The following is a 27,994-nucleotide window of genomic DNA, read 5'->3' on the forward strand; positions in this document are numbered from 1 at the left end:
GTCTTTGTCCTTGTCAACTATGCATGCCTGAGCTTTCCCCAGAAACTCGTATGTGGGGGAAGTGTCACATATATAGTGGTCAGCGGGATAACTAAACTCCATCCAAGGCCGGTCAAGAGCTCCCGTAGTCCCGGTCCCGAGGGACTGGGGAATTCTATTATCAGACATTCCAGATGCCCTACCAAACTGACGCTTCCCAACACTCCATGGTCAATACGGGTTCCGAGTGTCTGGCTGCGACGAGTAGCTGTTGTGTAATCCCTGTGATATTTTAAGTAAAACTATTCTTGGTCTTGTGCCGCCATCAGAAATTCTCGCATGGAGTAATCGTGGGTTTCATACATACGCTTGCTGATATTCAACCTTTTTTGTCCCTTGAGCTGGTTCTAGAACACAACGCAAGGCGGAACCCCGGTGTAAGACCTTAATCCGAGTCTTCCAAAAACTCGAGCCAGGGAGGCACGCATCTCTTCCACGCATTCTTTAATCGAAGCTGCCGGCAAGCGCCACACAGCTGAACCTCAAGTCGCCGCCCCCTCTCTCCAAAAACTTGAGCGGACCCAGCGTCAAGGCCGTTTGGCTCAGGACATCCTCGTCCTTCCCAAGCTCACCCCTCTTCAGCGGTCCCTTTCTGCGTCCGTCCAGCTCCCACAAGCCTCCATCCTCAGCCTTAACGAAGCAGACATAGTGCAAATCGACATCGTCCGTAGCGGCCGGTGCCTCGGTATCGCCCTGGGTCGCCGCGCTCTTGTGGGCATTAGCCAGTTCAGCGTTCGTCTCAAGCACTCGTGCCCTCGCAACAGGATCCAGCGGCGTCGCGTCCTTGATGATCTTGTCCAGGGTGGAGCCCTCCTCCACGAGCTGGCGGGCCGGCCCGTTGCCGGCCGCGTGGAGCAGGCCCATCAGGCCGCAGGCGTTGCGGATCGTCTGGCGGAACCAGAGGACCGGCTCTTGGGGGCCCTTGCCCGAGTAGTCTTCGAGAAGAGAGTCCTCGGCTAGGCGAGCCGATTCGTAGGCGGCGGAGACGGGGAAGACCATCAGCAGGGCCAGGGCGGGGCGCGGGATGAAGGCGAGCATGTCTGGGTCGGTGAGGGAGTAGACGTCGTGGATCTGGAGGGAGGTCGAGAGGCCGAGCTTGTGGAGGAGCGTGGTCATGAGTTCGGGGTTGGCTTCGAGGGGGATGAATGCCGGACGGTCGGAAGCGGCGGGGACGCCGCCGTGGGGATCGGCTTCGTTGGAGGCCATGATGATGGTGTTTCGGTAGGTTTATGTGTTCGTTTGCTTGGTGTTGATCCTGGAGATGTATTCAAAAGAGACCATCAGCTCGAGAATGCCTAGGGTAGCTTGATGAAGCTTGACTCCGCGGTCGGCGCACAACAACCCCGCCCTGGTCTACCTTTACCCAGCCAGGGTCCGATCACTTTAAACAGAAGTCTGGAACTTACCTTGATGTTTTCCACCTGCTAGGCTTGATGCGGAAGATAGTGGTTGATGCGTCAGTGATTCTTCCTGGTGGAAGCCAGCTGTCAAGGTGATGGTTCCTGGAGAGAGAAACGAAGGCATCCTTGTGATGATGAGATCATATGCACACTGTGGAGACCTCGACAGTTGAGCGCAGCCCCAGGGGCAGCTGAACGAACCCGCTGGGCCCTCCCACAGGGGCGTTCTCACTGTATGCGGTCCAGGAACAGCACAGTGTCTCTGTGTATCACCATTCAGTGGAACCATGATACTCACCTCGGGCTGTCCACATTGGATGTCTGAAAAGAGGTCAGCAACACCAAGGGCAAAAAGAAGACTAGAAGTTATAGCCACAGAGAGGAATTTGTATTTCCAGAGAAGCATTTATACATCGAATAACAATTCCCCAATGACCAGGCTAACCAACTTGCCCCTGAATACCAACGCCGACCATCTATGTAGTTCTACTGGCATTTTATTCCGTTTTGGTAGACCTACTACACATAGCATCATACACGCCCAGCTCCATAGCTTCCATATAGTACAGACATCGTCCATATAGTACAGATATCGTCCATATAGTACAGATATCGGAGGTCTCTATTCTAGAGAGACACGGCTCTTGGGGCTCTCAGTTGTCCTGCGAACGCGAACTGGCAAAGCAGCATTAACCTCCTTCTTCTCCCGATACAACGGCTCCTCGTGTCCCTCGGCGTCCCACAGACCGGGGCCGCTCTCAGCGACAGGTGCATCCTCAACCCCCTCGCCAACGCCAAGAAGCTTCTCCTCCTTCTTGCTGTGCGACTGGGCCTGGCGTCTGAGCATCTCACGACGTCTTTGTTGCTTGTCTGCCTCGTAATCGGCAGCTTCCAGACAGTTTGTGATCTTCTCCTCAACCAGAGATTTGACGTGGAACGCCAGGTTTTGGCTGATGAACACGCCACGGTACCGGTAGCTGAGCCACAGATACAGAGTGACGGCCTTATGGAGACCTTCGAGTCGCAGCAGATAGTCCTTTTGTTCCTGGGGATCAAGCTGTGGAGCATCGACATCGAGCGCCTCCAGATCAATCTCGGGAATCTCGAGCAAGTGACCTCCGGACAAGTTAGCAATACTCCAAGCGAATGCCCTGAGAATGTCCTTTTGGGCCTTTTCCCGGAGTGAAACGGGGGCTGTCAGCAAAACCGAACGGTCGTATATGCTGAGGTCGAACTCCTTGAGGACATCGGAGACGTCGAGGTGATCGCCAAAGCTGCACATGCTGAAGGAGCTCGAGAGCCGTGCCATCTCCCTGAGTCTGGACAGAACGAACGCAAGTGGAACGTCGGGAGAGAACAGGGAGGCAAACCGCTCGATGATGTGCGAAGGCGGCATGACACCCGCCGCGGCAATGGGCGTGGCGTCCTTTTGAAGATGCTTCCTGATAAGACCGAGATCCTGATCATCCATAGCTGTGACGAAGCCCGGCGCTCCCCACTTGCTAAAGGCAGACGTAGCTGAAGCCTCCTCTTCTTGGCCGGAGCGAACAGCATCGTTGGCTGTCCTATAACGACCAGCCCTACCGCCGATTTGCTTAACTTCCGGGATCGTTAGGGCGCGATGCGCCATGCCATCGAATTTGAATGCCGATTCGAAGACGACGCGCTTAATCTCTAGGTTCAAACCCATGCCAATAGCATCACTGGCAACCAAGAAATCATAGTCGTTATTCGGGTCATTGAACAAGGCAGCCTGCGCCGCTCTAGTTTCGGGCGGCAACGAGCCGTAAACGATGGCACATTTACGCCCAGTTGCTTTTTCGATACCAGCTTTCAGAGAGTGCAAGTTGACCCGAGAAAACGAGATGACAGCGTCACCCTTTTGGAGATTCTTGAAGTCGGTGCCGACAGCTTGCTCCATGGGAAGCAAGGGGTTCAGCCTCTCATAACGGTGCACGATGCACTTGTCGCCCAAACGAGCACAAAGTTCCTGTATCAGATCAACCACTCTTTCCTCGCCACAAAGATGAAGCTCCTTTGCCTGACAGCCCAGGACCGCCTGGGTCCAAGCCCAACCACGGTGTTCGTCGGCGATCATTTGAATCTCGTCAATGACGGCGACATCAACCTTCCAGTTCAATGGCGTCATTTCAACCGTACAACTCCGAAAGAACATGTCGGCGTCTCCCGGTATCCTCTGTTCCTCGCCTGTGATGAGGGCACACGGTTTCCCCTTGGCGGTGAATCGCGTGTAGATTTCGTGAGCCAGCAGTCGAAGAGGGCCGGCATAGATGCCCGATTTTGCGTTTTCCAGAGCTTTCAAGGCGTTGTATGTCTTTCCAGAGTTTGTTGGGCCGACGTGCAAGTGAATAGTGCGCTGCAGTTGGCGAGTAGCAGGAAACCATTCGTAAGGGAAGCGCAAATCGGCAAGTCGCAGGTGCAACTCGGTGGTGGACTTTGAAAACTTCTTGCGCATCAAGAAGGTCTGAAGCGCGTACCGAAGCTCTTTGGTCAACCCCGCCGCATCCCCCTTGATAAAGGCAGCGCGCAAGTTCCAGAACAGAGGGTTATCAGTCCGCGCCGTCATGCCGAGTGCGCTCGCCAGGTGAAACGACTTCTTTAGGGCATCTTTGAAGAGGGAGATCTCTTGGTAGTAGCTCTCTTGGGTGTGTAGTCCGAATGCTCTATATTCCCGGTGCTCTGGGTCCCATTTTCCCAATTCCCATAGGAGGGTATTTAGTCGGTGCTTTGTAAGGTCGTAAAACTCGTCGTATCTCTGCCGCAGCGCCGGTTCGGAGGGTGTCGTCCTTCGCTGTGCCTTTTCCCGGTCATTGAGGCGTCGTCGTAGCTGCTCGTCAGCTGGCAAGTCCTACGTGGCGAAAGAAAGGTCAGCAATCCGGAAGGTGAGAGCTCGGGAGGGAAGATGTCGAGGGGTCGAACATTGAAGGATTTAACTGAAGTGTCGGAAGCGGTCTTGGAGCTGCGCGGCGCAGCCTTCTTTGATGGTTTAGAAGTCGACTTCACCCGAAAGCGGCGAGTAACAAGGACTGCGCTCCGCGGACATCTCCAGGCCTGCCCTAACAACGCGTTCATGACGGTGGACTAGGTGCGCCAGCGATCATGCTCGTCGTTCGAGTCGGCACGATTTGTTGGTTTTCAGAGGCGTGAACTTGAGCCCGGAACAGCGTGGGACTATAATTCTTATCGTGGAGTTTGTGACCCTTGAGGATCCAATTCTTTTTCCTTATCGCTTGGTTCCCCTCTCTTCGCCCTCTTGGCACTGTGCCGCCTTTAACCCCTGGGGCTCCGCTGCGCACCCCGGCTGGACTCCAACTGACCCACCCGCCAAGCCCACAAGGCCGTCAAAGGCGACCTGCATCGTCATCATGCAGCCCGTGAGTGGACTGTGACACGCCGCTGAGCCCGCTCTGTACTTGTACAACTAACTTCAGTGGTAACCTACCGTGACCGACAGCTGGCTGAGCATTTCGAGAGTTTCGGTCTCGATCTCAACATCGATCATCCATCATACCATTCGAGCACCACGAGCCGCGACCCGCCATCTTGAGATTTAGACGCTGAACCGATTCGAACGTTCTCCCACACAGATTTGACTTGACTTACACGACTTGGTGGTCCCAACAAAGGATCTCTACGCGCATCCGAAAATGGCTTCATCCTCGACTCCAGCAACTCCTCTCCTCTAGTACGTTACCTATTTCACCACTTGACTTGTCCCACAATCCCTATGTTAGGGCAGTCAATCAACAAGCTCAATACTAACAAGCCATCTCCCACAGCTCCTGCATCGCCCACAACACCACCATCCTAGCCGAGTGCACCACCTCCGCTTCATCCCAGACCTCCTCCCTCGCCTCTTTGATCCTCCCCAAGATCGACCACTCGACCCCTCAAAAGCTCACCTACACCCATGGCTCCTACCACATCCACTACATGTCCGAGTCGCCCTCGGACTGGGCTTCCCAGCCCTCGGCCTCTTCGGCAGGCGGCCTCACCTTCCTGGTGGTAGCCGACTCCTCCCTAGGTCGCCGCATCCCCTTCGGCTTCCTGGTCGAAGTCCGCAAGCGCTTCCTGGCGCAGTACCCCCCCGGGCCGACCAACGACTTCGCCGACATGCCCAACTACGGCGCGGCCTCGTTCAACGGAGCGCTCAAGACGCTGATGGTCGACTACGGCACCACGGGCCAGGGGCAGAACGATGCGATTACCAATGCCAAGAGGGAGATTGAGGACGTGAAGGGTATCATGACGAGGAACATTGAGGGGCTTTTGGAGAGAGGCGAGAGGATTGATCTACTGGTGGATAAGACGGATCGGCTGGGTGGCAGCGCGCGCGAGTTCAGAGTTAGGAGCAGGGGCCTCAAGCGCAAGATGTGGTGGAAGAATGTGAAGCTGATGGCGCTGTTGGCGTTGGTGGTGGTGTTGATTGTGCTATCGATTGTGATGGCGATCAAGAACAGCTTGCCATGAAAGATTGGTTTGGAGGGAGCAAGTTTTGGGTTTCCGGTTGCTTGCCTGGGCTTGGGTTTTTATGAGTGATGGGTTACGAAAATACGGGGTCTCATATGTTGTCACGGCTTTTGCTTTTCTGTTACTGTAGTTTTGGCGCTTTTGACATTCTGCGGTTGCGTTCTGTTTCTTTGCTTGTGTTTGTTCCTGTTATAACATGTAGAGCCTGTATCATTGCTTTGTTTTCAATCAAACGCTCTTCTCTCCTAATTTTGCTTATGGACGCAAAGCCCCTGGCAGGGAAGACGGACATTGTGGCTGCAGTCACCCCCTTGGCGACGTGAAAGAAAAGAATGGAAAACTTGAAGATCTACCTACACGTGTTCAAGAAACAGTCAAGAGTAGTTGGTCGAACCTACTTGCAAGTGGAAGTGCTCGGTGACAAAGGGGAAGACGGGAGCAGAGAGCATGTCGAAAAAAATCAGCGGGATAAGATAGCTATAATCTTAGCGGTCCTCTCAGCAACAACACCAAGGCAGAGCATCGCCAAGTCCGCGACGGCGATCGTCGCTTTGGAATTGCACGCTCAATATCGGCACTTATACATGCCTTCCTCTCAACAACTCGATGGGCCTCAGAAAGAAGGACAAAAAAGAGCAAAAAGATAATGGAACAATGGTCAAGCGGCACCCCCAGAACCCACACCGTCGCCTCCTCGACGGCTCCGGCTGTTATCGGCCGCCGGTTGCCGTATCGTATCGTATAGTGCTGTGACGGTGGTCGCTGGTGGTAGGTTGCCGGGGAAGAAAATTGGCATGTTGTGACGGCTAGTTGGAAGGTACTCTGTCTGGCTTTGGCTCTCGAAATCATAGGTAATTGCTTGAAACCGTACGAGGTCCGTTCTATCCGTCCCACGAACCTAAGATTCTCCAATGGTGATATGCGTATTAAACTCCGTTACCAACAAGATCCCATTAACATCACTGGCCATGTGTTCGTGAATCCCTTCCCATATCCCATCCCCTTTCACGGTAATGGGGCGTCACCAATGCTCCCGACACTCTCGCACCTTCCACCTCCTCGTCCACGCACAGCCGTTTCCTATCCTCCACCCAGCATCATCATTATCATAACCTCGAACTCCCTCCAGCAACCTTCACCGACCCAATCGCCATATTTCCCAGACCCGCAACCCCTTGCCCCTGAAGCCTTTGCGCATCTTGGAACATATACCCATGGACCACCGGGCTCACCGCATGTGACAACGATGTGACATGAGGTCCGGGTTGTTGAAGTGTAAAAGACGGGCTCCTGCGCAGTTTCGGCGTGAAGAAGACTGGGTGACAGTAGGATGGGTTGAGAGTCATGATAGGTGGTGGTGGCATTGCCGCTTTTGGAATAGGTGTAGGCTTCGTTGCTGACTGTGGAAATAAATGTGAGGAGGAAGATGCTGATAATGGTGCCTGAGCCTCTGTGAGGTTTAGTGTGAGGGCCGTCATGGATGTCCTTGTTGTTGATGATTGCTTGCTTTGGTGGTCTTAGTGCCGGTATTTGGTATTTAGAGATCTCTCGGTTTATAGCTTGGGTGAAGTCAAGGTTGAACTGCGTAGTGGAGTTGGAGTTGAGGGAGGGTATAAGTCGTATGCGCCCACAAAGCTGTGTGTTGTTGATGGCAATTGTTTGAGCCTTCAGAGGTTGAGGACAGATATGATCGCTGGGACCAAACTCGACTTCTTGATAAATAAGTACAAGTTCTGGTATCAGAGACGTCTCGGCGGAGATCAGATTGGCGATGTCTTATGCATCCCACGGTTTCATCGTTCCGGGACGTTGGATCGCCCAGGATGAAGTTCGTCATTGATGATCATCTTCACGTGAAGTGCCGAAGTGGCCCCACTATAATTACCGGCCCGGCGTGCTAAGGTATCCCCGCTCAACATGGTGCCGAGCGACCGAGGGCTCCGCCCATGGATCGGCCCGTCCCCGAACTTAGGGATAGCATCCAAGACATCTGGCCCATATCTTTGCTGTGTATACATTATGGTCATTTTGTCTATAAGAACGTGAAATCTATATGCTTTTGCCCGTCTACTTGGCCTCGCTCTAGGCAGTCTTTTCTCCATTCTTCGCCTTCTTCCCACTCTTGGGCTTTTCTTTCTCTTTCTGCTTCCCTTTCTTGATCGTGTTAACCAAAGATTCAATCTCCTCAACACGCTCTCGTGCCTTTTTCTCCTCCTCCATCTCCATTTCTCTTTTCTTCGCCCTTGCCCTTTTTGCAGCCGCGTCCTTCTCCTTCTCCTCAATCAATTTATCACTGGATTCCCACAGCTTCTTCGCAATAGCTTCGTCGTCCACATCCTTGCGTGCGCAGTCTACCACCATGCACTCCTTAACCACCTTTCCACCCTTGTCGCGAACGAGACTGCCTTCCATAACGGCCCACAAGATGGACTGCGCGCCCATCCATGCGCTCTTGAGGAAAAGCCAGGAGAACATGTAAAGGAAGAGGTATACGATGAGACCCCAAACAGTGCCTCTAGTAAGCCACCGGCGCATTCCAGGCGTCCTCGTGTATCCGGGGTCTACCAGAAAGACGCGCGCATTCATCGGAAGCTTATCGGGCCTCTCGTACGCGTCCAGATGCTTCTGGTATGCCTTGCCAAACACCATCATGGCCAGCTTACTCCGCGCGTATGCCTTGCCCGGGGACCAGTCTTTCTTATCCAGCGCTTTATCCAACGACGGCGAACGGATGTAGGCGGAGCATGTCGGGATGATGATGCGCACGTCGCGGTCGAACGGTTGGGCGCGGATCGCGGGACTGAGGATGCCCAAGAGATGGAAGTTGGAGAGGAAGTTAACCTGCCAGGTACTCTCCACATCATCCGGTGTCTCCGTCCTCGCCTTCCCGGGCGGCGTGAGGGTCGATCCGCAGAGAATGATGGTGTCGAGGCGGCGGGGAGGGGCGTTGTCAACCCATTTTGTCGCAAATTTTCGGACGCTGTGCAGGGAGCGTAGATCGACTTGTTCGGCGTAGATAAGCTGGTTGTTGGTGCGATCGCGCATGTCGTCGATGAAGTCGACGAGAAAGGCGTCGTTATGCTCGTGGTGTGTGAGGAGGATGATTTGGGCGCCTCGCTTGGCAAGTTCGTATACCGTGGCGGCGCCGATTCCTGATGTGCCGCCGGTGATCATGACAACGCGACCGTGCATATTCCTTTCGGCCGTACATGTCGCGCCACTGGCATAGATCTTTGTGATAGCGATGGCTCCGAGAGCGGTGCCGGCCTTGGTGAGAGCCCACGGCCCGGGCAGCCATGATGGCCACCCGTCCATGACAACGCTGGCGAGGAACGGAATCGGCATTATGCGGGATGGGTTTCGAAGGGATCGTAAGTGCTTCCGGTATCGTTACAAGGTCATTCTGCGGCTCCTGTATGTTGTTGTTGTTGGTGCAGAAGCAGAGAGCGCATATAAAAGAGGCCAACAAGCTCTAGAAAGGAGAAGCTGTCGCAATTGGCTCCGGGCCCAACTGGCCAGAAGTTTTGGCTCCAACAAAATGTCCACAGCAGGCTCAAACACTGGTTACGTCAGGGGCTCAGGGGCTATAATTAGCGACCCACTCCACCAAAGTCACCGAAGTCCGATGGGATGGAACGGATCCATCGATCCAAACATGGACCGGGGCCGGGAACGGAGCCGCATCGACGGCAGGCATCAGGCCCCCACTAACCACACCTCAAGCGCGGGCATCAAGGTTCTCCCGCGAATCCTCCATCAATTACTTCACCACTTGACGCTCCACTGAACTTTACGTCAACTCACGAAACCCATTTACACAACTTGTCCATCGCTCCCCCACCGTAATTCACAGAACAACAACACAGACTCAACCAAGAATAGGTTCTACGCATGCACCCACAATGAGTTCCTCAGAAAGGAAAACCTTCGCGGCGAAAGAAGATGAAGCAGAAGACATCCCCCTCCACCACCTCCGCCCCTTCGGCACCGGATTGTACAAACAACAGATCAAATTCGTCCCCGCCTCCGACGGCAACCTAGACTCGACCAGTTCGACGGCGGCCAAGTCCAACAAGCCAAAACTTGACGTAGCTGATCTCTACCTGAACATGGTCCTCGCCAACAAGGATAAGCAAAAAGCAAAAGAAAATCCACCAACAGCTACGGATACCACCACCACCCCCTCAGACACAACCCAAACCACAACAACACCGCCAACAGAGCAGCAGCCACCAATAGTACCACCACAACAGGAAATCTGCCAAATCTGCAGCCTCCCCTACGAACCCACTCCACAGGGAAAAGCCGCCCACGCAGCCTCCTTCGCCCATCAATCCCGCCTCCCACACTCCCACCCACCCTCAGCGCTCGACCGTTCGCGGATGGGCCTCAAACACCTGACCAGCCACGGCTGGGACCCAGACGCTCGCCAGGGTCTCGGGTCTGCGGCACAGGGGATCCAGTTCCCCATCAAGGGCAAGAAGAAAGACGATCACTTGGGATTGGGGATCGAAATACCCAAAAATGGACTGCTGCCACCGCCAAAGAAGAAAAAAGAGAAACTGTTGGATGCAAAGAAGGTTCGGAAGATGGTTGAGCAGGACAAGAGGAGGGGGGAGAGGATACAACGGGAGTTGTGGGGGAGGGGACCGGATTTGGAGAGGTATTTGGGGAAGGGGGCCTAATGGGTAACTAGAATAACTGGTTGAGGGTCTATATGAATAATTGGCAATCTGAGTGAGTATGGTATAACTAAGTTGTTTACCTGATTTCGCGGTAGCCGGGGTCAGCGGCAGATGGATGGAGAATCTTGACTTTATAAGGGGATTCACATGTCAACCCCTCAAGGTGAACATGGTAAATAATCCAAAATGATCATCTAATTGTAAGGATAAGCGCGCAGTAAGACGCGCCGTTGATCACCTAAAGCCAGGGCAATGCCATACCGGGAACCATGCGACGGGAGTGAATCTCCCAACATCATCAACTTCGACTTGCCTATCCATTTGATCTGTGATACAGCCGAGTGACTCCCTATATTAATTTTTTTTTGGTCTCTTTTGCCTTAATTGCCCCTTTTGCATATTTGTTACCCGGTGGAACGAACAGCCTTCTCTCAAATGCGAACAACCTCTGAAACGAACACATTAACTAATGAAGCACAGGCACCCCAGAGCGAGATAGAAGATCATAAGGGGGAAGACCGCCAACCCAACCCGGTTCTTGACAACGCCGCTTCCACTGAGAATGCTCACACCCGCCGCAAAGGACCAGCCCACAAGCAGCAGGTAGACCGGGATCCTGGCGACCCAGTACAGCGAGAGAGCGGAGAGCATGGCGGCCAGGACGAGAGGGAAGAGGGTGTATCCGATGATACAGACACTCTGGGCGAAAGAGCTATTTGTCGACACAAGTTTGTTAGCATAACTCCTCTCACGAATCTGACCCGTCAGTAACAGGGCCATGCAAACCACTCACATATTCCCGCCCAACAACTTAATCTGCGCCGTCACCACCGCCTCACCAATCCACACCATCGCAAACACCCCACTAAACACAATCTCCCTCTGCTGCTCCCTGCTCCTAAAGCTCAGCAGGGTACTCAGCAACAAGCAAAAGATCAACGGGCCCCAAAGATCCCAATCCCTCAGCCCAGGACTCATATTCCCCTGCTGCAGCAGGCTCTCCGGGTCCATCACCCTGCTCGCCAAGCCCGTCAGCTCCTCTCGTGCCCCCGACAGACCGGCGTTCCGGATGTTGGCGTAGGCGCCCCGCAGGCCGTCTTCGGACTCGAGCATGGTGCCGCCGAAGAGGTAGCGCGGGTACAGCACCTCGCGCATCTTGGACCACACGGCGATCAGATCGCGGCGGAGCGTCTCCCAGACCGTCTCGTCGATGGTGTTGTTGGGCGCACGGCGGTCCTCGCCGGGGATGCGGGAGGTCCAGGCTGATTGGGTGTTTCCGGAAGAGGACGAGCCGACGCCGGCGCCGGCGGAGGAGGAGGAGCCGATGGTGCCGGTTAGGGGTGCGCGGGAGGAGGAGGGGGCGAGGGGGTCGTCGAAGTCGTTGAGGTCAGCTGTGTTTGTGAAGACTGGGTGTTAGCAACTGTCTATCTTGTTGTGTGTTGGATGGAGAGTGTGTGTCTAGGTAGGCTGTAGTGGTACCCCTCCTCCCTCTCGTGGAAGCCTCTTGCTTGCGCGGACCATCGGGGACGGGAGGGATGTGAATGCGAGAAACTCGGGTGACCCAGTCGAGCTTACCATCGTCGGGATCTATCAGATCATCGTCGTCCAACATCGGTTGTTGACGGTGGTAGTCTTTACCCCCTAGTGAGGCCATCTTTGTGTCGTCGTGTGTGAATGCGGCCGGGCGAGTCGTTCGTTTGTAGCAGTAAGCTCCTTGTTTGGGTAGGCAGGATTCTCGGACGCAACCAAGGTTGGCCCCTTTCAGTCGGTCAGTGTTCGGTCGATCGGAATGTCAGGAATCTATTCCCAGTCGGACGGGATAAAGTGCCAGTGGTGTTCGTGATTAGTGGTGGTGGTCTGCCTAGAAGCTGTTGTGTGGGAAGCTCGCAGAAGCTTCAATGTTCTTGGCTTGGGGACGAATGGATTGGACGGGCCACGTCCCCATGTTCAACACGGCGGACGGCCCCTTCCCCCACGGTCAGGGCGCTGACGTTTGATGCTGCTACAGGGCAGTGCTCCAAGTGGCCCAAGCTCCATTTGGTATCACCCCAGGGTTAGGGTTTTGTGAAGGCTAAAACATCAACGCAACTGAATCCTTCCACCTTGATCAGACTTCCTGACACAATGTCTCGTAAAGTTCCTTTTATCATTATTCATTTGCATCTTATCTCGAAGCATCCTTGTAGAGGAAAAGCTGATGATGAATCCTATGCTTTACAAGACTTTCAGCGTCAGTTCGCCGTGGGGATTGATCCATTCTAGACACTCCTCGTCCATGTTCCACAGCGTCTAAATGTAGCTGAAACAAGACAATAACAGCAAGTATCCTCCATCTTCTTTTCAGTATCCCTGTTTGGACTTTCTATAAGTCAACATGGCTCAAAACATAAATCATCATAATAAAGCTCATCCACCCTTTTACTTTCCCGACAACCTAACAGACATGCAGCCATTGGCTTAATGATGAGCACCCTCCGATCCACTCGTCGTTGGAGCAGGAGACGCGTTCGGCATCGGAAACGCCTCATGGAGATCGTGAGGGTTCGGGTAGTGAGCTGCCGCCACGCCGATGGCGACATAAACGATCACGCACAACACACCCTCCAGGTAATTACTCTTCTGGTCCCTCAAGAAGTTTCCGACTGTCAAGATGGCGAGGATCAGCATAACCAGGTCGAACAGCTCAAAATTGAAGCCCATGGGCTTGTCCATTCCCCAGCCGATAATCACCACAAGAGGGCCGTTGAACAGGGCCGTCTGTAGCGTTGAGCCCAGTACCGTCGATAGGGCGATGTTCATCTGGTTGTCGTACGCTTCGTCTACGGCCGTCAAGTGCTCCGCGGCCTTTTCGACAAGTGGAATCATGATCAAACCGAGGAAGGCATCGGAGACGTGGCGCTTCTCGACTAGGAAGTGAATCCTGTCGACGAGCATGATGGCAATGATCGTGATAAGGGCGACGCCCACAGCCAAGCCTATAACAGACTCGAAAAGAGTCAGGCGATGATGTCGAAGCTCCTTATGCTTGTCGTCATCGCGCTCGGCGTCGGCCTCGAAGATAGCGTCGTAGATACCGTGATGGGTGCGCATCTGGAAAAAGACGTACACGAGATAGGCGATGATGAGCAAGACAGCGGTGCTACGCGAAATTTCGAGGGTTTTGCGCCTGAGCTCGTCCGTGTCGTAGCGGCCATAGAGGGCGTTGAAGAAGGCTGTAGGAACGGCTAGGCCGAATCCACTGTGGCAGAAGAAACGGTGAGCACTCGAGTTTTCTTCAAACGGTGACACAATGTGATAGACGTGAGAACTTACGCAGTCAACAGCAACCCGCTACCGGCTTCACTAACAATTTCGCTGAAATGCGTCTCCTCCCGCTTGAAACCAGCGGCAATGAAGCAGAAGCCCAGACAGAAAAGCATCGTAGCAAGGATCGAACCTAGGATCGCAGCCCTAATAACCTGCGTCGTATCCACCGGTGCTTTAGGGTCGTACCGTTTTATCAGGACTATAAACATAATAATCTCGACGAGTGAACCAAAACTAGGGGCCATGGACTGTTAGAAACATCACCCATCTTTCTAGCGGAAGGAGAAAGGAAAAAAGAATACTCACGTCGTCTCGGCCAACACACCAAAAACATGCGGCACCTTCTTTGCCAAATTCTGTCCCGCAAACCCAACCAAGTTCGCACAAGGCACCATGGCAATGTACGCCAAAATGAATATCGCCAGATCCTGCTCAGGGGCGGCATATCTGAGGGCAATGGCAGCGGGCACCACGGGCCATAGCACGTTGACGATACGAGACGCCAGCGAGGACGAGCGGAACACGATGCGGAGGAAGTGCCACGGGTGGATGCCGGATCGGCCACTCTCGCCTTCTTCGCGAACCGGGAACCATGATTTTGGGGCCGGTGGGTGGTGGTTAGGATGATGACCGTGGCCTTCTGTTCCGATGGGAACAGAGTGTAGGGGAAGCTGTTGAGGTCCTCTGCTGGAAGAGGAGCCGCGGGGGACGCGTCCAGAGTTGACGTTTCTCTCGTCTGAATCACGTTCGGCGGCGCGCTTTTCTCGCGCCGCTGCGTGGTAGGGCGACGTCATGGTGTATTTTTGTTGCTGTGTATGGGTCGTACACAGCTGAGATATGTCGTGGGTGTTATGGGCGAAGGTTGTAAGGTAGGCAGGTCGCTTCCCGGCAGCGCGCCTCCTGTATCAGAGATATTTGTTTGCGGTTGCTCGTCTCAAACAGTGTCGTTTGCTCAAGACCGACGAAATGATGTATTTCAGCAGGAAAGACTTATAAACAGAGGTGGGGAAGAGAGAGAAAAAAGAGCTCAGTCCGCATCCCACTAGGTGAAGGCGGTCAGGACTGGATTAGGTAGGTAGGCGTCACGACCTGACCAAAGTCCAGGTGGAGCAGTATGTAAGACAGAAAAACCACGAGTATGTACGAGGAAAGATCAGGTAGGAGGACTCTATAATAGGAAGATGCAGAAAGTTTGTAAGACGAAAAAGAAGGAGGAGAAAGATTATCAATATCAAGACGTGATATTTCTGAGCATCCGCGTCGGTCTCACTCATCAATCGCAGGGCTCATGAGAGGCATGTCTGACAACTGGACAAGGATGCGCTCACAACCCGACGGGAAGCATGAAGAGAAAGAGAGCTGAACTCAATCTGGAACCCACTCATCCTCCCCCGCTGTCAGAATACGGTTTATCGTGGGTCTAGGCTCGAGGTTCGATGCAGGAGCCACCCTGCTCGTCTCACACCCGGGGACTCCTAGCCAAGCGCCAAGAAGAGAAACAACTGGCTTGCCGTCGAGTTTCAGGCCAGACTGGGGGTTTAACTGGGGCTTTTGGGGTGGACGGGACGGAGTTCGGACCCGGACTGGAGGGCTGGGAGGCCCAGTTGTAACTGAGGATCCAGACGAGTGCAATCCCATTCGCCCAGCCTTCCATAGCTAGCTTCGATGTGGCGGCCGCGAATGGAGTCTAACGAGTGTGACATCTTCTCAGCATTATGCAGATTGACTCTTCTTGATGTCATTCGGCAAATCGAGAGACAGATTCCGAGTGCCGAAAAGCTTATCGAAGACTCTGTTGTGCAACTGTAACGGATACGGGGGAATACCTAGGTAGGCAGAAACATCATGGCAGGATCGGAGGGCCAGTCGTTGTTCTGCTGCTGTGGTGATGTTGAGGTACCGTGGCACAGATCTCCGCTAAATAAACATCGCGGTGGATCCTCTCGAAAGCGCCCAGCCCCGGCTCTGTCGATACGAAGTTAACCGCTTCACAGCCCGCTACGTGGGACCCTGAGTGAGATGCGAGATTATAGAGACCTCAAAAATAACTAAACCGGACCGTAGCATTCGCTGAGAGTAAACGCCATCCAAACAAAAAGCTACAACAAAGATGGAACAACATGATTGTGCAAGAGACGTTGAAGCAGTCATCATGTGCCAAGGCGGATCTTTTATCACTTTGCCCAATGCCAATGGCGGGTGGCTTTTGTGCTACACAAAGAGTTGTCAGCCAGACTTCTTGAGAAAGCTTGTTCTCTCGTTTCGTGGAACGTTTGGCGTGGACCACTTGTGTTCCAGCAAGGCATCCCCTTGCTCGATGGTGATGCCCTCATTTCGGGACCGGCCAACGCGTGCATGAGTTTGGAGAAATGATATTTGCTTGGAAAAAATAAGCATAAGTAATAAGTCCCCTATGGGGAAGATGAACACAATTATGGGGTAAGCCAGGATCCCGTAGTACTCGAACCGGGAAACCCAAACAAGACGACACCTCGAAGCATACAGTACCTACCTCTCTACCTAACATATTCTCATCACATCGTCAATCATGAACCATCCTCCTCCTCCTCCTCCTCCTCATCATCCCGCTCACCATTGACCTGAATCTCAATCTCCTCACCTGCCAGCCCGATAATTTTGACCGTCTTCCTGTTCCGCGGCGGCACCGGTTTCGCCAAAACAACCGTCTGCACGCCCGCCGGACTGGTCTCCTCCGGTCCCATCGGCAAGCTCTCGACATCAATCTCCTCATCCAACAAACTCTTGAGAATCACCTCCGCTCCCGCCTTGCTGATGACCGAATTAGCCTCCTTGCAGAGCTCCGAGCACACGCACTCAATGCAACCCTCGCGACACTGACACGCCAACACCCGACCGAGCGCCTTCCTCAGTAATGTGTCGATAAACTCGAACGCCTTGGTGTTGATGCCCGACCCGCCCGCGCCCCCCTTTGCGTCGTAGAAGGTCAGGCGAGCCGGCCGCTTCCGCTGCGTCTCCCGCCTGGCGAACTCTTTGAGGTGGTTCTTGCACTCGGTACGCACGTCGCCCGGCATGCTCATGACGAAGTTGGGCATGAGGCTCATGATGGCGTGCTGGGCGGCGTGGATGGCGCCGCCGACGTGGAGGCGCCGCGACACGAGGATCTCGAGCGCCTGGCGGGGCACGTCGAGCCAGGTGCCCTTGCTGTAGCGGATGACGGGCGGGTTGTCGACTTGGATGGCGTCGAGAATGCGGTTCTTCTTGTCGACTTTGAAGTAGCCGAAGACGACTTGGGTGATTTTGATGGCGCCATGGTAGGCGAGCGATTTCGATCCGTTGATGCGCCGGATGGCTTCGGTCTCTACCGGGTCAATGTCCGTGTAATCCCGCTGCTCGGTGGTCCAGTCCACCTTGACCTTCTCGACTCGCGCCATCTTTTTGTCGGGGTTGAAGTCCCGTACGAGGTAGGTGTTACCCTGGTGTAGGAATATGGCTCCGTCGTAGATGGTGAAGGTCGCTCGGGATGCCTCCAACTCCTCTAGGACAACGTTTCGGTTGTTTGTAACGTCGATGATGGCGAAATGGTCTTCTTCGGTGTCGCGTATTGATACAAACTGTGACGGCCGGGGTCGAAACCTATCATGGCAATGGTAAAAGCCCCGGTCACCCTTGAGCAGCCGCTCCTCGCAAACCGTTGCTAGATCGTCACCAAAGTATCTGGAATCCTTAGCCGGTAGGATTGGCATTTCGTATGCCGCGCATTGGATATGGCCCTCCTTGACCAACATATTCTCCAAGTCCACCTGAAGCTCACAATTCGGTTTTGTGAAGAGTTCATCCGGATTTTGCATGTAATACTGGTCGGTTGCGAAACTGTCCCCAACCAAGATCGACAGAGAGTCTCTATTCCGCCGGCCAGCTCTCCCACTCTGCTGTCTGAGGTTCGCTATTGTGTACGGAAACCCCCAAGTCATGACGCAGTCCAAGGTGCCGATGTCAACACCAAGCTCGAGAGCGGTGGTCGCCACGATGCCCATGAGCTTGCCCTCAAACATTTCTGTCTCGATTTGCCGCCTGTCTTGGGCAGTGTAACCGCCTCGGTACCCCATGACTCGAGAGATGCATTCAGAGCGGCCTCTGTGTTCCAGTTCCTGTTTGACCGCATTAACCAGTTTTTCGCAGTGTTCGCGTACGCGACAGAATGCGATGACACGGACGCCGCGGAGGATGAGCTCGCAGAACAGGCGAGAACACTCAAACTTGGCATTGCCGCGTCCGCTGGACGGATCTCCAGGGTCTTTGTACGGAGTGTTCCAGCAGAGAAACTCCTTGCGACCCGATGGAGAGCCGTCGAAGTCGATGAGCTTGACGTTTTCGACGCCGAAGATGGTAGTGAAATGCTCCTTTGGGTTGGCCACGGTTGCTGAACACGAGATAAACTGAACATGCGTATTTCCGACTGCTGCGCATATTCTACGCAGTCGTCTCATGATGAAGGCAACATGTGAACCCATTAAGCCGTTGTAATAGTGCAGTTCATCCACTATCAGAGTGAATAATAGTTAGCGAAGAGTTCCCATTTCCGCAGCCGGCTGAGAAACTGAACGGTAGGTCTCACTCACCAACAACATATTTCAGGTTCTGCAGAAACGTCCTCCACCTTTCCTCCTGAGGTAAAATCGTGATATGCAGCAGATCAGGATTTGTGAATATGATGCGTGCATCATCGCGGATAATATTCCTGTCATGCATTGGCGTATCGCCGTCAAAGGTTTCAACGAGCATCTCTTCCAGTCCAGGCATAAAGCTCATGACTTCCTTCAGGCTCCGCTTCTGGTCTTGCGCAAGCGCCTTAGTCGGGAAGATGTACATGGCTCGCGTATTCCGGTCCTGCTCAAGGGCATGTATAACAGGCAATTGGTAGATGAGAGACTTTCCCGAGCTGGTGGACGTGGACACCACCACATGATGCCCGTCGTGTAAAGCGTTGATGGCATCAGCTTGATGTGCATAAAACTGAGTAATTCCCTTGGTATTGTAGAGCGCGTTAACCAGATCTTGGCTGAGTAGAAAGTTCAGATAGCCGTAAACAGGTTCCTGAGCCTCGAATACTCGATGGCCATCGGGCACTATCTGGCCGGTGTACCACGGACTATCCTTCAGCTCCTGTACGATCTCCGGAATACTTTTCCTCTCCTTCGGAATGCTTGCGGGTAAGGTGCTAGGTTTTGGCTGGGGGGTTGACGCTCTTGGTGTTGAAGGCCTGGGAACGAAGGGTTCGGACTCACTTATGAGTGCCATTTCCGGATCTAGACTTTCTGCAGCACAGCGGTTCAAGAAGATGTTGACTGCATTGGCGAACTTGGTGTTCCTCTTTTCTATTAGTGCCGTCATTTGCTTCTGACTATACACAGGCATTTTGACATCCTCATGTCGAAGCCTGCGAGTCGGCTTAGTCGGGTCTCCTGTTTTCTTGTCCTGGACTTGCCTCTTGAGATCTTCATCAATGAACTCAAAGTAGAGGACCTCCCGTCCAGATTTCGACTCTTGCTCATCTTCCCCGGTATGGTACGGGCCAGCATCGCCTAGCCCTTCCAAGCCGGTCATACCGCCAACAGACGCATCGGGCGCAAAGGACTGAGATGACTTCCCAGCATACCTTCCTGTCTTGAAGGTATCATCCTTTTCGGCACCCCTTGCATCTAGCTGTAGCATTAGCTCATCGACATAGGCAAACTGAATGCCCTCCGGACGTAAAGCTACAATGGCGGCTACATCTTCAATCGTTAAGGAGCGCTTTGTGTGAGACTCAACCGTGGACCGTATCGTCTCAAACGTAGTCGCCAGATGCTTTCGCGTAGAGCAAAAGGTGTAGACGAGGTTCAAAGCCCTGTGCGTCTTGTCGAGTTCCTTGAACCACGCGGGCCATTCAATGTTGCTTTCGACAATGGTGGGCTCGGAAACAAGCTTAGGAGGACGACCTCTCCGCTTCTTTGGTCCCGTTGTTGCTGGACCACAACTGCCGGAACTCTCCTGGGAGTCGCAGCTAGGATTTCCAGCGAAAGCCGAGGCATCGTGCCCTGGCTCTGTCGACGCTTCGGGTTCGGTGGACGCACGTTTACGCTTGAGCCTTTTCAGTGGATCAGTTGTAGCGTCGGCGCTATGGTGGCTGGAAGTCATGATTTTCGTACACGTAGTTGAGTGGCAGGGGGGCTTTAATGCGTTCCACCTCCCGTGGCCTGTGTGGGGGACATAAGCCGGCTGGGCGCGCCGATTATCATCGGTCTCGGGAGTTGTGTTCCTGTGGAAAGAGCATTGAAGACAAGACAGCAACTGTGCTTGCCGTTGAAGATCATTGTTTGTTCTCGATGACGGCGCGAAATCGATGACGGCGCGAAAGAAGCGGGACAGCACGTGCCCCCCGCTATGTACACTATCGAAAGCTGGACAACGTACTGTAGGGTTAGGGTTCAAGCTTGCTAGAGTAAATTCCCCGTCTCTCGCAGGCCAAGATGTTTGTTCCACACTCAACCCACTTCTTCTTCAGTGACCAAGCGACGAAAGAGATCATTGAATCCATGTCCTCCAACATTCTCATCACGACGAGCATGCCTCTTTTGCACTCGTTGTCCCTCTGAACTGGAGAACACTTTCGAGAAGGGCCCCCACCACATCCAATCGCAATCAGATGCTGAGGTTCCCATGAGGCCTCATTGGCCAATTCAGGGGGGCAATCGCAGACGAAGAGCAACATCTTCGAGCAACCTCGAACTTGCACCGACTCCGGCTTCTCGGATCGAAAGCTACCGAAAAAAACTTGGGAAACTCGCAAGCGAGAGGGCTTGGCAACGCAGGGTTAAAGGTCTGTCAGTTGCATCGACAACCACGTACGTGCAGCCAAACGCAAGCCAGACTTCCAACCTCGGTACAGGTAGAAAGGGAAGTCGTGAGCCGGCAGCGTGCCATGCAGAAGCGGGCAAGCCGCAACCAACGTCCAAGGTCGATTGCAACATTGGCCGGGATGGGGCCCGGGGAAAGTTTCTTCTCGTCCCGCCCCGTCTTCGAGAACCTTTCTCTGTTCGGACCTTCCCCGCCACTGGACACTACTCTGGTGAACAGCAACTTTGAACGCAGCTTTGATATACGCAGCTGAGCAGCTCCGGGGGCACAACTCTTATCCTGCAATATTCGCGGCACCTTCGCTGCTGTGCCTGCTTACATACCTATTAGCCTGGCGAGTCTACTTGGGAATATTATGCTACACAATCAACCAAGGGAAAGGGAGCTCTGCCTGTAAAAGGGCATCGAACCGACCCGGATTCTCGCCTCAAGACCTCAAGTGAGAAGGGCCCAGTGGAAATGGTCCGGTCTGTCCCTCCCACCCATGTTTTCTCTTGGTCTGCTACCACCTAAACCCCCTGATCTCGCAGCTGTAGATGGAGACGGCAAATACCGACTGGACTAACCTGTTCTTCGGGTGAATTAATTATGCGCGCATCATGTTGTTACACGAGACATACAAGCCATCACAAGCCTGCTGGGTCTTGGGTGTATATAACTTCTCGGTGTCTCGCCGTTACTTGGGGTTCGACCATGTTGATAAGCGGCAAGTGAAAGTTCAACTTCAGCTCTTCCATATCAAACTCGCCAAGAGCTTCCAGGTCCTCCCCAGTCTCTTCTCTTCACTATGTTGTTCTCCATGCTCCTGGCCGGCGCCTCCTTGGCTGCCTCTGCCTCTGTTACTGCTAAGCCCACCAAGAAGCCCTTTGACTTTCTTGTGACCTTTGGCGACAGCTATACGGACAACGGCCGTTTGAACTACTATATCGGCAATGGAGGCAACCCTCCTCCGGCCGGTCAGCTTCACGGCGAGATCAACGTAACCGCCAGCGGTGGTTTGACCTGGAACCAGTATGCCAGCCGTCAAGTTGGGGCCAAGCTTGTCGACTACGCCGTCAGCGGCGCAACCTGCTCCAACCAGGTCATCTCGCGGTACTTCAGCGCCATCAACAAGGACTTCCCAGCTGTCTTGGATGACGAGATCCCTTCTTTCGTCGCCGATACTGCGTACAGGTCCATCTTCCCCGACAGGACCGCCGACAACACCGTCTACGCCCTTTGGATCGGAACCAACGATCTCGGTGGCGATGCCTTCCTGACCGAAAACCAGCACCCCGGCAAGACCCTAACCGACTTTTCCGAGTGCATCTGGACTGTGTTCGACACCATCTACAAGTCTGGCGGACGTCGTTTTGTCCTGCTGAACTTGGCGCCTTTGCACCTGGCGCCTCTCTATGCCACCCTTGAGAACGGTGGCTTCTCGGGAGCCAGCCAGTTCTGGGCCGGCAAGTCCCAGTACAACGTCACGGAGAGGAGCGAGAAGATCAAGGAGTACAGCACTACCCTCAACACCGTCTTCAGCTATGGCGCTGCGGTCAACACCAAGCTCAAGTCGCGCTGGCCCAAGACGACCTTTGATCTCTTTGACGTCCACAGCCTCTTGACCGACGTCCACGAGAACCCTGCCGCGTATCTGGATGCTCCTCACAACAGCACCGGATACTTCCACCACTGCCCGCCTTCCGGTAGCGACTGCGTTGACCAGACCAGCCTTGGCCCATTGAGCGGTTTCATGTGGTACGACGAGCTGCACCCTTCCACCAAGACCGGTATGTTTTTTGTCCTTTCTCATGAGTTTATCTTTTTATGCTGCTGTGATGCGGGATCCAAACATGTGAATTTCGCTGACAAGGATGTGCCAGATTCCGTCATTGCTAAGCACTTCCTCGATGTTGTTGCTGGGCAGTCCAAGTATGGCACTCGCTACTGCGATCAAAGACTGTGAGGATGAGGGTAGAGATAGGGAAGTGGAATAGAATATAAATAAATTTCCCTACGAAATGGCTGTGCTTGAAGCTGTGTGCTACCTCCCAACTGCAAGGTGGTGTCGTGCAATGTGATTTACGATCGCTGTCTGCATCTGAAAATACATGACGGCGGAGCGGGCTTTTGTCCGCACATCTGTGCATCCACCTGCACAGACCAGCGAATGGCATGGCCTTCTGGGCTTGCATTCGTTCGACCTCCACAGAAGTGGATTGGATCCCGGTCGCTTCCGGTCAATCCACCCCACTTGCAAAGTGCGCTTCTCCCAATCAGGCTAGCGCCTTGGTGGTCAGTCGCGCAGGCCAGCAGGAACCCACTCACACCCGCTTTTGTCTTTGCAATTTGCATTCGGCCACATTGGCCTTCGCACGACCTCCCGTGCCTCCGCGCAGAGTCGCAGAAGTCGCTTCTCTGCCAAATCCTCGCTCGTTTTTCCGCTCTTCCCAACGCTGCCCTACCGCGCCTGCGCACGCCAAACTCGGTCAACTTGCCAGCAATTACCTGTAGCAATCGCCGTCCGCCTGTACAGCATTACATACGCATTACATACGGAAACCCTACACACATTACCGCTCGGGCTCAGGCTGGATCCAGCTAACAGACTGTCCCTCGGCCCGGTCCCGTCCAGTATCCATCACGTCAGCCAGGCATCTCGTCTCGTCTCAATCGTCGTTGGCTCCCGTCACTCCTGGCTCCTTTCTGCACACCCCCTTCAGCTACATACCTACTACATTCCAGACTGTGGCCCTCACCTCGGCTCAGGGTTCCGCCAGCTTTCCAGGACTGCCCTTCATCTCACCCCATCACTTTAACCCCCTCATCCGTCCCTAGGTAGGGCTGGGCCAGTTGAGAGACAGACCCTGCGTCACCCTGCCTTATCTACTTTATACTTTCGGTCTCATTATCGGCATCCCCCCTGCTACTGTTGGGGAGTTGTGTCCATCTCCATCCGATCGTGACCAACTGACTGGACACTCACACGCACAGTCTCGTCACTTGGCTGTCTGCACTCCCAGTCCCCGGTGCTTCCCATCGTGGTGTGCCTCGCTGCCGGGTGCCACCTGTCTGGACCCCAGATCCATCAAAGACGACTTTCCAGACGCTGGATAGTCTTTCTCTCTACCCACACCCCCCCTCGTCGTACCTCTCAGGGCCCGTACGTACAGGTACCCTACTTGTACATCCTAACCTCCTCCCCTAACGTTCTATCAAAGGGCAGCGTACCTTGGGCTTCAAGTCAGGTACATCCGTATACCTCCCCAAGAACACAATATCTGAGGTGACGCTCACTCTTACACATCCGTCATACCGTATCAATTCCACCCCACACGCCGTTCTGTCTCGTACAGAATAACAGGGAAAGACGTGCGGTGGTAGACCAGAGAGTTTGCGTGGTGTGTGGTGGTGATCCTGCTGAGGCGATCCGGAAACAGGAACCACCAATATCGGCCAACATTAGGGTCTCATCCCAAGTCGAGATTGGCTTGAAGCAACCCGACACATCCCTGGTGGCTTCAAACACGCCTGGTTTCATCCTATCTTCAAACGTGCCTGACAAGCAGGTACTTACAGCTTATAGGTATCTAAAGCGCTGTACAGTATCTGGCTTTACAGGCTTGACAGCAGAAAGCAAAAGGACAAGACGAAACTTGCGTCGGTGTCAGTGTCACCCCAGGTACAGAAGAACCGACTGCCGAACGCCTGGAACAGCGCCGTCGAACAAGTCTGTGGGCGCTAACGAACCACGAACAGGGGACAAACAGGCTCCCCGTTGGTTGGCTGCTGCGTTAGGCTTGGGTTCAAGTTGTCGATTGATGGCCTTACGCCTTCCCCACATCTACATTGCCCGGCAGCCGCAAGACCTCCCTGATCGAGGTGATCCACGCTCACCTCAGCACGCACGACGTTTCTGTTGTCCGTCCATCGCGTCGTCCCCCCATCCGTTCCCTTGGCGCTCCAGTTGATCCGTCAACGATAATCATAAGCCATGTACCAACCCCAATACGGCTACAACAACCCCAATCCCGCCGGTGGTGCGGGAGCTGGTTCAGCCTTCAACGGCGCCCCACCTCCACAGAACCCTCAGAACTCTCAGGTCCCTCAGGTCCCTCAGGTCCCTCAGGCGCCTCACTTGCAGCCCAGTCCCAGTCGTGGCCCGTCCCCGAGCCAGCAGCAGCAGCAGCGTCATCAGCAGATGATGTATAATAGCCAGCAGCAGCAGCCCGGGCAGCAGCAACACCCAGGCCAGCAGCAAACGCAGCAGCAGCAACAACAACAACAGCAGCAGCAGTTCCACATGGGCTCCCAAGCCGGCGGCCACTTCCCAGTTGCTGCTGCTCCGAGCCCAGGAATGATGGGAACAGGTGCTGGTCCTGCAGGAATGATGCAGAATGCCGCCATGCCGCACACTATGGCTGCCACCAATGGCCAGAGTAAGCTTTAACCTCTCCCTCGCGCGCCTTGTTTATCTTTCCACCCACCCCCTTGGCCCTGGCCTCCTGGACCTCATGCCTACCTATGTATCATCGTCCCACTCCCCTCCTCCTTTAGGCCTTCCGCAGCTACTGTTAGACTTTGTTTCCCCGGTTTTGTTTCTCACTGTATTTGATTGTACCTTTTCTTTGTTTCACGTCCCGGCAAGTTTGCGTCTTACCGCCCACCCGGTGTCTCACGGGTCCTGCCGGCCTTCATCCCGTCTGTCAAGTTCGTCCTGCGTCCTTCAATGCCATTCTCCGATTCGTCCCCCTTGGACCCCTTCCCCATTGATTATCAGTCGAGTACCTGCCTCTACCCACCTAGCCACATAGCTGTCTGTATACCTTGGACGTGACAAGGCTGACCGAGTCTCCGGATCAACAGTGGCATTCCAGGCGCCTTACACAAGCGCGCCGTATGTGGCAGCCGTGCCATCACCCGCGACACCTCAGCCGCAACTTCCAGCTAACTATATGATGTCTGCTTCTATGCCCCATTATCCAATGAATGCTGCCATGTCCCAGCAGCAGCCAATGATGCAACGTATACATCCTTCGCAACAGAATGCTGCCAACATGTCCGCATCCACACCCCAGCGCTCCTTCAACCCTGCCTCTCAGGGCACCCCAAACAACGCGATGCCCTCCCAGCAGCCAGGTACTTATTCTACTGCCCAAGGCCAAGGAGGCTCTGCGAATCAGACACCAACCACCACCCAGCCTCAAAGTGGCTCGGCCGTAGGCACACCCCAAACACCTACATTCCCTTCCACCGGAGGACAAGGTCAGGTCAATGGGACGCCGATACACTCGGCCCCTCAAAGTCCAGCTACGAGATCGCGTGAAACGGAAAGGTTCGCCGTATTATTGGAAATCAATCATGAGCTCCTGTACGAACTAGCCTGTCTCCACATTAGCCGGCAAGAGATTAAGAGAGAAAAGGAGTCGGCTGGTGAATCGGGTGAGCAGCAGCAGAATGGTGGTATGAGCCTCTCCGAGGAGGAGAAATTGACAGAGCAGGATTATCAACAGTGAGTGGCAACCACGACGGAAGGGTCAGGAATCTCGAACTGAATGACTAATCTCGGGTTATAGATGCTTGGTCAGGGCCAGAACCAATATGGGTTTCATGGGCTCGCTGTCACAGCCGGGCAAACAACCCAATGTACACCCGTATCCAGCATATCTGACGCCCCCACCCCTACACTTGAATCTCAGGATAAGAGTAGCACAGAACACGTCTGCTGAGGACAGCGCGGGCGACGCGCCACCAGACCCGAACACTGATCGCGCAGAAAGACATAAAATCATGGTGGATCTCTACAAGAAGCTCCAATCCCTTTACCCAGGCGTTGATTATAAAAATGAGCCCCTCTGGAGGACGGGCGTGAACCCTACAACAGGACCATCGGGTCTTCCCGGACCTGGGTCAATGCCAGGAGGTACTCCTGATCAGATGTCACAGCAACAGCAGCAGCAGCAGCAGCAAAGCCAGCAACAGCAAGGCCAGCAGCAAAATTCACAGCAGCAACCTGGACAACAGCAACAGCAGCCCGGGCAACAATTAAGTCATCAGCAAATGATGATGCTGAAGCAGCAACAATACCGCGAGCAAATGCAACAAAAGCAGCTACAAATCCAGCAGCAAATCCAACAGCAGCAGCAGCAGCAGCAGAATGGCCAGCTAGCTGGTGGTCGTGTAGGGTCGAACCACGGAAGTCCGGCTCCAAGCGGACAGCTGCTACAACAGGGCATGAAGACGCCGCAGATGACGCCGCAGATGTCCAACGCCATCCCCCCCGGGATGGTGACACAACATCAGCAGCAACAGCAGCTTCAAGGTCAGCAAAGCCAACAGGATACGCAGCAATCGCAGCCCGGCACATCGGGACCGCCATGAGAACTTTGCTAGAAGTCATCCCCCTTGGTTGTCATGAAAGTGAAGGAAAAGAAGCAGAGACACGTCATATCAAGCTTGTATAACGGCGGGCTTTTAGGAGTTTTTGGGTGGGTGGTTGCTAGGCTGAAAGTTTGGGTATGTACTAGAAGAAGAAGAGAACAAAAACGAAAAGATGGGACGTTTGGATTTTACGTGTCGGTATAGCCGGAATAGAATAAGGTGTGGAGTCTCACATCATCTTCATGTTAGTTCAATCCATATATATGTGCTGTGCTTCTGATGGCTGGAGGACGGGACGATTTTCGGGTTTCCTGGCGGTTCAAAGAAAAATAGGAGACTGTATTGTTGCCCTTTCTTTGTTGTCCTCCATTGTTTACTGCCCGTTTCTACTGTTCGTCATAGCGAGGATTTCCCTTTCTCAAGATCACATTATACTATAGCGGAATAGACGGTGGGTTTTTGCGTCGTTTCACTAAAAGAAAGAGAGTAGACTATAAAACCATAACATTGACGGGTAAGCCACATCCATCAATACACCTTACCCGCATCGCCATCGCCAAAGATTCCCAAACTGGTTCACATTATAATCAATCCTCGGCGATTCCATATAGGTTTCTACGTCCTCTATGTATTACCAAGATAGATAAACGATCGCAAACTCCGGTTACTCCCGGCGTATCCGACATCCATATTCAACAGCCTCAGCTGGGCTGATAAACATTGATATACGATTTCATCTCAATTTCCACCAACCTCTCGGGGTGAGACCTCAACCCTCCGTTTATATTGCAGAGTGACGCACGTGGCGTGACGTGACGCGAGAACCCGAATGAA

At 53.9% G+C, this 27,994-nt stretch overlaps 10 protein-coding genes across 10 annotated transcripts; 4 read left to right on the forward strand and 6 right to left on the reverse strand.

Moving 5' to 3' along the window:
* Positions 1 to 289: 289 nt before the first annotated feature.
* On the reverse strand, positions 290 to 1,726 carry B0H65DRAFT_299032 (uncharacterized protein). Its single transcript, XM_062823127.1, has one exon. It carries the CDS (start codon positions 1,243 to 1,245, stop codon positions 484 to 486), a length of 762 nt encoding a protein of 253 aa, XP_062678758.1. The 5' UTR covers positions 1,246 to 1,726; the 3' UTR covers positions 290 to 483.
* Positions 1,727 to 1,787: 61 nt separating this feature from the next.
* B0H65DRAFT_476355 (P-loop containing nucleoside triphosphate hydrolase protein) lies at positions 1,788 to 4,664 on the reverse strand. Its single transcript, XM_062827359.1, has 2 exons — positions 4,380 to 4,664; positions 1,788 to 4,308 (listed from the first exon to the last, which is right to left on the reverse strand). The coding sequence occupies exons 1-2, from the start codon at positions 4,530 to 4,532 to the stop codon at positions 2,062 to 2,064; spliced, it is 2,400 nt and encodes a 799-aa protein (XP_062678759.1). The 5' UTR covers positions 4,533 to 4,664; the 3' UTR covers positions 1,788 to 2,061.
* Positions 4,665 to 5,107: 443 nt separating this feature from the next.
* B0H65DRAFT_433175 (synaptobrevin-domain-containing protein) lies at positions 5,108 to 5,930 on the forward strand (the record flags this gene model as incomplete). The annotated part of the gene is made up of 2 exons (XM_062825046.1): positions 5,108 to 5,145; positions 5,240 to 5,930. 2 exons carry the CDS (start codon positions 5,108 to 5,110, stop codon positions 5,928 to 5,930), a joined length of 729 nt encoding a protein of 242 aa, XP_062678760.1.
* A 1,815-nt stretch (positions 5,931 to 7,745) lies between these two features.
* B0H65DRAFT_476358 (uncharacterized protein) lies at positions 7,746 to 9,511 on the reverse strand. The gene has a single exon (XM_062827360.1). It carries the CDS (start codon positions 9,273 to 9,275, stop codon positions 8,013 to 8,015), a length of 1,263 nt encoding a protein of 420 aa, XP_062678761.1. The 5' UTR covers positions 9,276 to 9,511; the 3' UTR covers positions 7,746 to 8,012.
* On the forward strand, positions 9,469 to 10,615 carry B0H65DRAFT_560608 (uncharacterized protein; the record flags this gene model as incomplete). Its single annotated transcript, XM_062830150.1, has 2 exons — positions 9,469 to 9,493; positions 9,846 to 10,615. 2 exons carry the CDS (start codon positions 9,469 to 9,471, stop codon positions 10,613 to 10,615), a joined length of 795 nt encoding a protein of 264 aa, XP_062678762.1.
* A 462-nt stretch (positions 10,616 to 11,077) lies between these two features.
* B0H65DRAFT_432378 (uncharacterized protein) lies at positions 11,078 to 12,269 on the reverse strand (the record flags this gene model as incomplete). The annotated part of the gene is made up of 3 exons (XM_062825001.1): positions 11,078 to 11,327; positions 11,409 to 12,006; positions 12,191 to 12,269. 3 exons carry the CDS (start codon positions 12,267 to 12,269, stop codon positions 11,078 to 11,080), a joined length of 927 nt encoding a protein of 308 aa, XP_062678763.1.
* Positions 12,270 to 13,072: 803 nt separating this feature from the next.
* On the reverse strand, positions 13,073 to 14,715 carry B0H65DRAFT_511624 (uncharacterized protein; the record flags this gene model as incomplete). The annotated part of the gene is made up of 3 exons (XM_062828498.1): positions 13,073 to 13,853; positions 13,928 to 14,155; positions 14,228 to 14,715. 3 exons carry the CDS (start codon positions 14,713 to 14,715, stop codon positions 13,073 to 13,075), a joined length of 1,497 nt encoding a protein of 498 aa, XP_062678764.1.
* A 1,752-nt stretch (positions 14,716 to 16,467) lies between these two features.
* B0H65DRAFT_432479 (uncharacterized protein) lies at positions 16,468 to 20,080 on the reverse strand (the record flags this gene model as incomplete). The annotated part of the gene is made up of 2 exons (XM_062825007.1): positions 16,468 to 18,443; positions 18,523 to 20,080. 2 exons carry the CDS (start codon positions 20,078 to 20,080, stop codon positions 16,468 to 16,470), a joined length of 3,534 nt encoding a protein of 1,177 aa, XP_062678765.1.
* Positions 20,081 to 21,480: 1,400 nt separating this feature from the next.
* B0H65DRAFT_476368 (uncharacterized protein) lies at positions 21,481 to 22,862 on the forward strand. Its single transcript, XM_062827361.1, has one exon. It carries the CDS (start codon positions 21,588 to 21,590, stop codon positions 22,743 to 22,745), a length of 1,158 nt encoding a protein of 385 aa, XP_062678766.1. The 5' UTR covers positions 21,481 to 21,587; the 3' UTR covers positions 22,746 to 22,862.
* Positions 22,863 to 25,369: 2,507 nt separating this feature from the next.
* B0H65DRAFT_299267 (uncharacterized protein) lies at positions 25,370 to 27,281 on the forward strand. Its single transcript, XM_062823131.1, has 3 exons — positions 25,370 to 25,563; positions 25,646 to 26,291; positions 26,356 to 27,281. Exons 1-3 carry the CDS (start codon positions 25,509 to 25,511, stop codon positions 27,158 to 27,160), a joined length of 1,506 nt encoding a protein of 501 aa, XP_062678767.1. The 5' UTR covers positions 25,370 to 25,508; the 3' UTR covers positions 27,161 to 27,281.
* The last annotated feature ends 713 nt before the right edge of the window (positions 27,282 to 27,994 follow it).

Source organism: Neurospora tetraspora, assembly GCF_033439725.1.
Source record: "Neurospora tetraspora strain CBS 560.94 chromosome Unknown B0H65scaffold_7, whole genome shotgun sequence".
Lineage (NCBI taxonomy): Eukaryota > Fungi > Ascomycota > Sordariomycetes > Sordariales > Sordariaceae > Neurospora > Neurospora tetraspora.

Excerpts from the sequence above, each read along its gene's own strand:
- B0H65DRAFT_476368 (XM_062827361.1), top strand. The coding sequence starts at position 21,588 with ATGTTGTTCTCCATGCTCCTGGCCGGCGCCTCCTTGGCTGCCTCTGCC.
- B0H65DRAFT_299267 (XM_062823131.1), top strand. The coding sequence starts at position 25,509 with ATGCCATTCTCCGATTCGTCCCCCTTGGACCCCTTCCCCATTGATTAT. Across the intron at positions 25,564-25,645 it reads CCCCATTGATTATCAGTCGA|TGGCATTCCAGGCGCCTTAC; the intron begins GTACCTGCCTCT and ends CCGGATCAACAG. Across the intron at positions 26,292-26,355 it reads ACAGAGCAGGATTATCAACA|ATGCTTGGTCAGGGCCAGAA; the intron begins GTGAGTGGCAAC and ends CTCGGGTTATAG.
- B0H65DRAFT_299032 (XM_062823127.1), bottom strand. The coding sequence starts at position 1,245 with ATGGCCTCCAACGAAGCCGATCCCCACGGCGGCGTCCCCGCCGCTTCC.
- B0H65DRAFT_476355 (XM_062827359.1), bottom strand. The coding sequence starts at position 4,532 with ATGAACGCGTTGTTAGGGCAGGCCTGGAGATGTCCGCGGAGCGCAGTC. Across the intron at positions 4,309-4,379 it reads CTTCAGTTAAATCCTTCAAT|GACTTGCCAGCTGACGAGCA; the intron begins GTTCGACCCCTC and ends TTCGCCACGTAG.
- B0H65DRAFT_476358 (XM_062827360.1), bottom strand. The coding sequence starts at position 9,275 with ATGCCGATTCCGTTCCTCGCCAGCGTTGTCATGGACGGGTGGCCATCA.